This window comes from Globicephala melas, chromosome 16 (assembly GCF_963455315.2).
Source record: "Globicephala melas chromosome 16, mGloMel1.2, whole genome shotgun sequence".
Lineage (NCBI taxonomy): Eukaryota > Metazoa > Chordata > Mammalia > Artiodactyla > Delphinidae > Globicephala > Globicephala melas.
Window position 1 is genome coordinate 34377019 of NC_083329.1, and position 12155 is coordinate 34389173.

The 12155-nt window shown below is 37.1% G+C and overlaps 1 protein-coding gene across 2 annotated transcripts in view; it reads right to left on the bottom strand.

Moving 5' to 3' along the window:
* Positions 1–321: 321 nt before the first annotated feature.
* The window catches only part of TNKS2 (tankyrase 2), a 62808-nt gene continuing 50974 nt past the window's right edge, over positions 322–12155 (bottom strand). For both annotated transcript variants that reach the window (XM_030865072.3, XM_070043848.1), the window contains 5 exons: positions 12016–12090; positions 9074–9179; positions 6837–7023; positions 3494–3650; positions 322–2670 (listed from right to left, as the gene is read on the bottom strand). In XM_030865072.3, coding sequence (XP_030720932.1) covers positions 2608–2670; positions 3494–3650; positions 6837–7023; positions 9074–9179; positions 12016–12090 — 588 coding nt within the window. In that variant the 3' untranslated portion in view covers positions 322–2607. The remainder of the gene's footprint in view (positions 2671–3493; positions 3651–6836; positions 7024–9073; positions 9180–12015; positions 12091–12155) is intronic.

Below are 12155 nucleotides of genomic sequence, written 5' to 3' on the forward strand. Positions count from 1 at the left end.
AACTAAAACCCTGCAAACTGTGTGGTGTGGCCAAAAAAAAAAAAGATTTCCCAGGAAACAGCTTTAAGGTTTGCCAAAACTTGTGTAGGACAGACTAAATGTCTAAAAGTGTCTGACAGCTACTTTCATCTTAAAGCATCTGAGCAGGTATGGTCACGACATTCAGTATTTCAGATTTTAAACTGCAGTCTTTATCACTATTAGACTCAGAACTACATTATTTTCCTGAAATTGTGGTTTATTGTAATCTTAATCCATTTTCTCAAAGACCATTCAACAACACATTTATGCTATTCCAGTAATTACCATGCTACCCAGAAAAACAAGTGAACAGTTTATTAAGAATTAAATGAGGGTATGGAATGTGATACAAGTAAGACACTCAAGATGGATATAATAGTACTACTCACACAAAAATTTAAATCTCTTAAAAAAAAATCACAAGACAAAAGAAAAAGCAATTCCATCATCAATAAAGTAAGGTATTCCATGCAAAAACTTCAAAGAAATCCCCAGTCACCCCCAACCACCCCCCAAGCTCCTAACAAAAAGCTATCTGAAATATTGCCATGCTAACATATTAACCACAATATAATCATTCATAGAAAAGCAACACACTAATTAAGCAATGGATTAGATGAAACAACACAGGCTGCAATATCGTAAACTCATAGACCATGATGATTTTACATGATAAGCAATTCCAGAGTCACTCATAGGGTGAGCAATATGGGCTAAATGTTGAGATAAGGTATGTAAATATAAACTCCATTAACTCATCTCATTATCTTCTAATTATAAAACCTAGCTTCCAGAACCTGAAAAATTACATAAAATTTGGCATACTCCATTTGTGTTCCAAGAATGACGTTAGGATATCTGCCATTATTAGAGAGCTGTATAAAGCACTTCATGGTCAGGAATTGACCTCTTAAATGATCACAATTTACATCATAGAAACACAACTCCAGATATGCAATACATTTACTGTGATTAACTCTTACTCAAGACAAGAAACATGATTTTCTAGCACTTTATGTACAAGTTACTGCAAAAGCCCAGTTAATTTAGAGACCGAACAAAATGTAAAACAAATGTGAACTGGTACAGAGAGTGAAGGGGAACAGCCTCATTAACAAAGATTTAATAGGTAACAATCTTGCCTTGACTTCTGAGAGAACTACAGTCAACAAACAGACTGCCAAGCTGTAACTCATGTCTCTGTACCAAGATGCTTTAGCATATTTCATGGAAAAGATAGTTTTATGTTAAAAAATAGGAATGGCATTTTATGGGATAGCATTCCCCTCCACAGCTGCCCAACGAGCCTGGTCACCAGGTGGTGCATAAACAAAGCGTTATTTCCAAGTGGGTGTACCACGTCATGATGAGGCAACCCAGGAGCGGAAGCACCCATTTCACTGCACCTGCCTATTCAGGAGGCCAGGAGAGAACTGGGACACCTACATTTCATGGTTTTGGGTTGAGCTTACCTATGGTGTACAGACTGGCTATAAGTAAAACAGTAAGGCCAAAGAAAAAGAACAGGAGAAAAATAACTTCAGAGAAAAAACTACCCACTCCCATCTGCTATTTTTTTCCCTTTAGATTTAAGCTAATTAGAACAGGCTGGAAAAATTTCAGGATTACCCTTCCCACATCTGAAAATTCAACTTCCTATTTACATTCCATGAAAAGAACACTATAATTGTTCAGTGGCAGGATTTAGCCTCTCTAAAAAATAGAAGCTCTTGCTCTAATTTTCACAAAATGACATGAGAAAATTTTCCAATGTGAAACCCAGTTTGAGGCTAGTAAAGAAGTGTCTTTAATAATCAGGACCATCATAGTTAGAGCTCTTTGGAATGTGTGTTATACATACAAAGTTATCACAAATTAAACTCCCAGAGTATTTATGAAACAAGCTCTTAAATGGGAAAGACTTCTAATGAGACATAAATGCTTCCATCAGCAAATTAAATCTGATGAATCAATCCTTCCCAAGTGACAAGGTCTCTGCTAACGACTCAACATAGCCTCTGGAATCAAAGGTAAAAGATCATTCAATCATGATGATGCAAGATGAAGTACAGATGAGCAGTACATATGAAAAAAATCTGTAAACCGCTGCAGTTCTAAAACAGTAGATTTATATTACAAAGCAATGTAAATAAATATGGGGCTAGTACAAAAGCTCTTATTTACAGTTTTACAAATGAAACTGTATTCAGTGTAAATACTGTGTTTTAAAGAACACAGTACTATATTAGTAAAATGAGTTCTGTTGAGGGGAATTACAGTTTCTGTTAGAATCAATGTATAACGTATAAAAGATTCAAGTTAACTCTTTATAATTTAGTACAGACAAACCCAGTTTAACCTGGAATGGCATCTGTTAAAGTGCTGAAAAACAGGAAATATTTAGAAAACACTGTACATTATTAAAGCTTTATCAAGTCAGAATGTTAAAATCCTTTCACATTTTTAACCTTTTGCCACAGGCTTGTGGACAAGATGATTTTTCTCAGCAAAGGAGTAAAACTTACGAGGCCACCAGCTGCTTAGATGATTTTAGGTTCAGTGTTGCTAGTTTCCTAAAACAACTATTTATCCATCAACCATACCTTCAGGCCTTACAATCTGGTAAGTAATTAAATATTCAGGATAAGCCTAGAAGAGAAAGATTAATTCAAATATTGGTAAACAAATTTTTTGAAAGGAGACTTATTATAAGGATTCCTAGGGAAGAGGTTCTAAATTAGTGCTGTGGATCAGAATCATCAAAGGGCATTTTCCCAAAACAGCCTTACCTTGACTCCAATCCCTTAGACTCTCAATCAGCAGGTCTAGGATGAGTATTAAGCATGCGTTTGTTTTTAATAACTGAGGTGATCCTGATACGTATCCCCAGTACACAACGCTCTAGAGATGCTTTTGACTGGATCTATGTCACTAAGAGCAAGAGGGAATGATACATTTCTTTGCTACAGAGAGGTTATCTATTAAATATAGGATGCTAATTATATTTTACAGAAGCTAAAAAAAAAAAGTATGGTTGACAAAATCTGAATAAGGTCTGTAGGTTAGATATATTACATTAATGATATTTTCCTGATTTTGACAATTTTAAGGGAATGTCCTTGTTTTTAGGAAATACACACTGAAGAATTTAAGGGTAAAGAAAGATGCCTATTACCTACTTCCAAGCAGCTCAGAAAAAAAAAAAGTATACACACATACAGTAGGGAGAGCATGATAAAGGAGAAAGAGAGAATGCTAAAATGTTAACATTTGGAAGATCTGGGTAAAGGTTATAAGGGAATTCTCTTTATTATTTTTGCAATTTTTCTTTAAGTCTGAAATAATTTCCAAATATGAGTTAAAAAGAAATCCAGCTCTTAAGGCAATATGCCTTGTCAATTTAAAAGATTAGTAAGAGGTTAAAGTATGGCTCTAAAGCATTTTTGAAGATGAGCAAATAAAACTGAATTACCTGTTCTCCTCTGTAAATTACATATTCAGCTAATGCTAGTCCATTTACACTGGGTCGACCAGTGACTGAGTGATGTCCTGGAGGAGAATGTGCCATTTTCATTGCACTGAACTGCAGGAAAGACTTTCCCAACGTTACCCGGCAAAAGAGCAGCTGCCTATAACATGTGAAAAGGAAAAGATCTCCCTGAAGACAAGTCGTACGTGACAATTTTATTTATGTACACTACATAGCTTTTTAATGCACTTATACATGAACACTTATGATTGTTTCTATCATTTTACCCTTTAAAGAACTTTGTAAGAATGTCTTCTACTACTCTCACTAATGAAAGAATTTGTCACTTTAATTAATCCTTATTTTAACTATAAAATATCTTATAGCGATTGCAATAATCTTAAAGTGATATAGACTCTGCCATCCTGTTTGTATCCCAGCAAAAGCACAAATCATAGCCCAAGTGGGAAGGAGGAGGAGGTTTTAAGGGGCTTCCATGAAGTGCCTTACAAAGTTGAACATTTACCCAGGTAAGTCCCGTGGATTCCACTTTCAAAATGTATTGAAATCCATTCTCTTCTCTTAACTCTACTGTCACTATTGAGTCCAAATCACCAAAATTTTCACCTGGACTGTAACAATGGCCTTTGAATTTTCACCTGGACTGTAACAATGGCCTTTGAATTTTCACCTGGACTGTAACAATGGCCTTTGAATTTTCACCTGGACTGTAACAATGGCCTTTGAACTAGTCTTTCTGTTTCTACTGTAATTCTTTTTTTTTTTGCGGTTCGCGGGCCTCTCACTGTTGTGGCCTCTCCCGTTGCGGAGCACAGGCTCTGGATGCGCAGGCCCAGCAGCCACGGCTCACGGGCCCAGCCGCTCCGTGGCACGTGGGATCTTCCCGGACCGGGGAACGAACCCGCGTCCCCTGCATCGGCAGGCGGACTCTCAACCACTGCGCCACCAGGGAAGCCCTCTAATTCTTGTCTAAATTATTTTCCATCCAAGCAATCAGTGATTTAGGGAAAAAAAACCAACAAACAACAAAAACCATAAATCAGATCGCATCGCTTTTCTGCTTAAAACCTTTTAGAGGCTACTCACTGTGCCTAGAAGAAAATCCAAATTCCTTTTAGTGGCTCTAAATTCTTGAATTTTACTCTGTGTTCATTATGCCCAGGAGCATTAGTTTTTCTTCCCACAGGCCAAACTTTCTTGCCCTATGGCCATCAGACATACTGTCTCCTCTATCATCTAGAATGATATGTATTCTACCACTCTTCTACTGGCTAATATTCATTTTTCAAGTTTCAGCTGAAATGTCACATCTTCAAATAGGTCTTCCCTCACCAGAAGTTTTAAGTATTACTTTCCCACTCCCCACAGGCATATGATTGGCCTTCCTTAGATCCAATGAACTTTTTATTACTTCATTGTTTCTCTAATTTCCTTTTTTCTATATAGGAGAAGAGGAGATTTGGTGGACTAATTGATGATTCTGTCTCCAAAGAAGACGGGCTATGTACTTTTTATTCTAAATATGCCCTATGGAAACCTTCTTAGCGTTTCTTTCTTTCTTTCTTTCTATATATATATTTATGGCTGCTTTGGGTCTTCATTGCTGCACATGGGCTTTCTTTTTAGTTGCAGAGAGCGGGGGTTACTCTTCGTTGCGGTGCGCAGGCCTCTCGTTAAGGTGGCTTCTCTTGTTGTGGAGCACAGGCTCTAGGTGCATGGGCTTCGGTAGTTGTGGCTTGTGGGCTCTAGAAAGCAGGCTCAGTAGTTGTGGTGCATGGGCTTAGATGCTCCGTGGCATGTGGGATCTTCCCGGACCAGGGCTCAAACCCGTGTCCTCTGCATTGGCAGGCGGATTCTTAACCACTGTGCCACCAGGGAAGCCCTTCTTAGCGTTTCTAATAGATTTTCTATTATAGTCACAATCAGTCCCATGATAATCCAGCATACAGAAATCTTAAGTTAATAAATAAACTTATTTCCAGACATACAAGCATTCTACTCCAAAGACAGCTGAGAAGAGGTACTCGAACAATGCTTACTACTAATACTAATAATCAGAACTATTTAGCCTCCAGATAATATATGACAAGTAAAAGTAGCAATGTTCAATTTACAGAATCTCAAGAAATTACAAGCCTCCTAACCATTCCAACTTATGATCTAAAATAGAAATGGGTGGGAGGTCATACCCAAGAGGACTGACTGTAGATACCTATGTGAGTCTAAATTTAGGGGGCAAACAACAAGAACAAAACATAAACAGTCTTTGTTTCCCTTCAGGACTACAGTCCTTTACCCTTGGTAACCTTTCAATGTCAGCTGGGAAGGTTTTAAAAATCCCATGCACAGACCAGACCCCAGACCAATTAAGTGAGAATCTCTTGAGGGTGGGACACAGGCGTTAGTTTTTAAAGCCCCTTAGGTAACTCCAATGTGCTGCCAAAGCTGAGAACTACTGCTCCAGGGTTTCTACATCAGTGATCAGAAGCTTCAGCATCAGCTAGGAACTTGGTAGAAACTGGCAGAAATTCAAGTTCTAAGGCTCCACCTACTAAATCAACAACTCAGGACGCATGGCACCGGAATCTTTGTTTTTACTAGCTGTCTAGGTGATTCTGAGCTTGCTCATGTTTGATAGTTACTGTTCTAGGTCTTTATAAGCAGTGTCCTAACTATAGAATAAACCTCAGTAATTAATCTTACTTGATTTTTCAAATGGTGAAAGATAATTTATTTATCTATAAGGATTTTATCAATTAGACCCAAGTCATTTGAATGATTTTAACAACTGAGTTAGACCAGGGTAACTGAAAGTAGGAAAGAAGTACAAAGTAGTTCTTTGATAATGTGCTTTCTAAAGGGGCTGATGTATTTTATTGTAACTTTTTGAGTAGTAACATCACAGATTGAGGATTAAGATCACTATCACACTGGAAGAGAGACTCCCTCACACATTGCCATGAAATGATTAGGTGTAACAAGTAATGCCATTTTAGCCTTTGAATACTAGATTTTTAAATAGTCCACAATAAAATCTCTTTCATGCCCAGTGATATCTTCTATTCCATATTCTAAAAGCACCATATGCTCTAATGATTGAATGAGTTGAATAGGTCAAGTGTGTAGAACTGTGCTTGGCCCATACAGATCATTTAATAAATATTAACCATTACTAGAACTGGTGAGAGGACCAAAAGCAACCTGAAATATGACTAGGGATTCCTAAAGTTGTCCGAGATAATGTTGTGCCCCCCAAATTTCTCAAATTTGAAACCAGTTCTTATCTGATTCTTATCAAAATAAACGAGAACAAGTGATCTCTTACCTGTGGCAAATGTAACAAGATCTGTCTTTGTGTACTGGACACCCAGTACCTCCTCCGATTCCATATACATACTGATTGCTTTTGGAAGAGTTTTCAGCAAAATAGATCCCAGCTCCAAACATGCCACCTATGTAGGCATGCCTTTCGTCAAAGCCTTTATGAATAATTGCATTCACAAAGGGAGACCCTAAAATACATACAAATACATAACATTTTAAAATTATCTTAGAAGAAAAAGAACAAAAGCTAAAGCCTCTTAGAAGTTAAATTCTTAAACATATATACACCACCACCACAATAAAGCAAATTCAAAACACAAGGGTTAACAAGTTAACTGTCAGCTAGCTCACCACCCTAGAATAAATAGTTATTTTAGAATAATTGCTAATATGAATGAATGTTTCTAATAGGGTGGCGGTTCAGATGCCAAAGTAAGGACACATACAGATTCAACTAGAAAAACAAACAGATCACCTGAAATATCAATGCTAGAGTTATCAAATTCCAGGCCCCAAATTCATACGTATCCAGACCAAGAGTCTCATAATTCACCTCTTACGGCAAGGCTGAATGCAGTTAGGTCATGCAATGATGCCCACATCTGTGTACTTTTTCTAGATATCAAAAGTGGCCAAAGTGATCTTTTCATGTTCGTTTTCTTCTTTACACCTCTTCTCTCCTATCCTTCCACTTCTCTGCCTTTTATCACTTGCTAGTACCAGATTTCAACTGTAAATGTGGTGTGTTCCTTCTTTGCCTACATATTGACTTCTTTCTCCTCCTTCCTTGCACGTGTGCCAAGAAGGAGCTTAGCCAAAGGAGAGGAGGTACTAAGCATGGGTACCAGGCCAGGGAGTGGAGTGAGGCTGGGGGTTGGGAAAAGCCAGTATAACACAACTAACTGATCCATCAAGATCAGTGTCCCTGTTCATAAAGGGACAGGAAAATACACTGAATTCCACTTTACAGAAATACTGAAGAATACAATAACTTATTTGAATTTGGAAAACCCAAAACCATTTCTATTATAAAACAGAAAAAATTATTCATTACAACCATCAAGTCAATACATAAATAAATATGCTCTGTGCCAAGAAATTATCATGATGATTTTTAGGGTATTGGAATGAGAAGTACCATTTAGATATTATATACCAATTCAGTCTGCTATAGCCATTCTTCCAGGGGACTGTGAAATTTAAATGTTGTGTTTTATAGCACTTTACCAGTCTCTAAAAATTTTCTGCAATCAAAGCCAACTGAAGGAACAGACTGGACCGATCATGGATAATGTGCCTGAAGACTTGATAAACACTACAGTAATATCTATATTAATCTTTGCTATAAACACGAAACACCAATCATCAACACCTACCAACTTGCAACATAAACAGGAAATTTCAAGAATGACAAGTAATGGTGCTCGCAATTCAACAAAAGTTCTCAGAAAACTCCATAGGTTCAATGACAGTGGCTCTTTTCGCTGAAGTTACATGTAGCCTTGACACTTAGAATCAGTCAGAACAGGATGCATATATTCTTCTGAGGCAATTTTCAGATCTTATTTTAACTTTAATTCACCCAACCAGTTAAAAGTAAAACACCATTTTTCAGAGTAATCATCACACAAAATCAACTATATTAAAATAAAAGGGAAAATATGAATAGTCAACATTCTCATTTCTACACTTTTTCTGTTATGGTAATCCTATTTATACACGACCCACTGTAAAACATAAAAACTCAAAAAAGACGTTAAAAATACAGGGACTTCCCTGGTGGCCCAGTGGTTAAGAATCCGCCTGCAAATGCAGGGGACACGGGTTGGATCCCTGGTCTGGAAGATCCCACATGCCACAGAGCAACAAAGCCCGTGCACCACAACTACTGAGGCTGTGCTCTAGAGCCTGTGAGCCACAACTACTGAGCCCATGCGCCACAACTACTGAAGCTCACATGCCTAGAGCCCGTGCTTCTCAACAAGAGAAGCCACTGCAATGAGAAGCCCGCACACTGCAACCAAGAGTAGACCCTGCTCGCCGCAACTGGAGAAAAGCCCATGCACAGCAACGTAGATCCAACACAGCCAAAAAAAAATCACAAAAAAATATAAATTTAAAGATTTACAGAAATACTATTTATTTTTTAAAAATGACATGAGGAATATACAGATTATTATTTCAAACCTGACAAAAAATGCGGAGGATGGTGGTAGGGTTGGGGGAGAGGAATCTTACCATGAAATAGCATTCTTTCATTTGCATGGTTGTGGTTTTCTTCAGAAACTTCTTTCCTCCTGTGAGTGTATCTTTCCCATAGTTTCTTGTTACAAACTTTCTGAATCTTTAAAAAGAAACCAGAAAAATAAAATCTCTACATCATAATAATTAATCTTATCCAAAAATGGGCCACATAGGGCCAGAAGAAAGGCAAAACTTTTCTCTGAAATATAAATTATGTGTTATTTTTAGTCAACTAAAAAACTTTAACCCAACCATAAAAATGGAAATATAGGTACATTTTGGAAATCAAAAAACTACAAAGGGGAAAAAAGCTATATGTAAAGGTCAAGAGTACTGTTAATTGATTAAAATACTTCCATTCTCATTACTTTAGAATTATTACTAAAACACCTCCAAATCAGACATGCTGAGTTCTGTATGGAAGTATAAGAAAGAAAATACTATCCTTTCCCCCCTGCTTTATCTGGCTCAAAGTACCATCTTTATCTGTTTTTAATTAAAAATATTTGAAATACACAAGTCAGAATGGCCATCATCAAAAAATCTACAAACAATAAATGCTGGAGAGGGTGTGGAGAAAAGGGAACCCTCTTGCACTGCTGGTGGGAATGTGAATTGGTACAGCCACTATGGAGAACAGTATGGAGGTCCCTTAAAAAACTAAAAATAGAACTACCATATGACCCAGCAATCCCACTACTGGGCACATACCCTGAGAAAACCATAATTCAAAAAGAGTCATGTACCACAATGTTCACTGCAGCTCTATTTACAATAGTGAGGACGTGGAAGCAACCTAAGTCCATTGACAGAGGAATGGATAAAGAAGATGTGGCACATATATACAATGGAATATTACTCGGCCATAAAAAGAAACGCAATTGAGTTATTTGTAGTGAGGTGGATGGACCTGGAGTCTGTCATACAGAGTGAAGCAAGTCAGAAAGAGAAAAACAAATACCGTATGCTAACACATAGATATGGAATTAAAAAAAAAAAGGTTATGAAGAACCTAGGGGCAGGACAGGAATAAAGATGCAGACGTAGAGAATGGACTGAGGACACGGGGAGGGGGAAGGGTAAGCTGGGACGAAGTTAGAGAGTGGCATGGACATATATACACTACCAAATGCAAAATAGATAGCTAGTGGGAAGCAGCTGCATAGCACAGGGAGATCAGCTCGGTGCTTTGTGACCACCTAGAGGGGTGGGAGAGGGAGGGTGGGAGGGAGATGCAAGAGGGAGGGGATATGGGGATATTCGTATATGTATAGCTGATTCACTTTGTTATAAAGCAAAAACTAACACACCATTGTAAAGCAATTATACTCCAATAAAGATGTTAAAAAAAAAATTGAAATAGCCACACCAAACACACACACACACACACACACACACACACAAACACATACACCTACCTAGTACTCCCTCTATCCCTCCCTACCCCTCCAATTCCTAAAATTTGTCTGGAGAAGAGTTAAAGATGGATACTGGTTTCATTAGGAGTACTGTCAAAATTTACAATCCTAGTGCTGTTTCTTAGCTGTATTTAAGGGTGCTACAGCCCCCTGCTGGTCCTAGAACACATCTGGGAGCTGGTGGTTTTAGTCTTGGTTCAAATTAACTCAAAATACCATCACAGACATAATCAAGGCACACAACTGGCATAAACAGAGCTCATTAATGTTTAAAAATAAAAGGGAACAAAGTTTTATCAATGAAAAAACTTTTATTAGATATTACATTAAAATACCTTTATAGAGGAAGAAAACAGCATACCTCCCAAATTCAGTAACTTTGGAAATCAAACACATATTCTCTTCCCTGCCTGCACCCTTAACAAACCTCTACACATTCCGTTACTGCTTGCACACAAAAGGGACTTGACTGAAATTTGCCTGTAGTAGGAGTAATTATTTGTCTTATTAAAAATTACTATATATATATCCATGAATAGAAATCTCAAGATGTCACTCAGGTCATACTATGATATGAACTAATAAAATACAGCTCCCAGAAGAATAACCGTTTCACCTGAATAATGTGTTCTTGTTTTATATCATCTTATTTCTAAATAGTATGAACAGAGCAATCTCAATGAATAATTTTAGTATTCACTAATTCTAAAATATGACATCTATTAGTATACTCATAATAGTATATTATTGTGAAACAGTACTACAACACAGCTGAAAGATTTGATACTGTTCACCTTTGAGTTTAAAATTTAGGTATTAGAAAGATACTTGCCACATTTTAATTATAACTCTAACTCTTATAATGATTAAGAATATACCAATGTAGTTAATAGAAAATCACTATGCATCTCAAGTAGAGTATGCAGTTTGGTTGCTATATAGCTTCAACAACAACAATACAAACTAGCAAAGCTGAAAAAGGTCCTGAGAAGAGTAACTGATATCAATAACAGTCAGGACTCTCTTTAAAACATTTTTTTTAAAGACTATTTTTGGAAATATGGAAGGTATACAAGGAGTACTACTAAAATTACCAAAAATTGGTGTATGTGGGGACTCACAGAAACCTGGAGTAGTCACAGTTAGGACAAACAAACCATGGTGTAATTATAAAGATGGGAGTCCTTCCATGAGTCACAAAAAAATTCAACTTTGTTACAACAGAGTACCTTAATAGTAGTTTACATATTTAAAGTCCTAAACCTGCAGGATTTACCTTTACCCCAAGATAAAGCATAATCCCTAAACTTAAATATGTTCAACAGAGGCTGAACTAGTGTTTAGTACAGAGATTTGGGGATCTTAACCTTCCAAGGACATATTCTTTCCCAAAATATCCCCATATGCCCTGTGAAAGACTTATTGGGCTGGACAGATTACATTCTTGTGAAAGTTAATCACGGCTTCAGGCTTTGAAAACTATGGTCTCAGCAAACTTTATTTCCACTAACTTATTACCTTGAGAATATTGTATCTGTTGAAGATTCCACCTGCATGACCTCCATCTCTGTGCTCTCGGACTGTACTCTGCATCTGATGGAAAAATATTCCAAATATACGTGCATTAGCTTTTGTGTTTTTTTTTGATTTAGGGAACA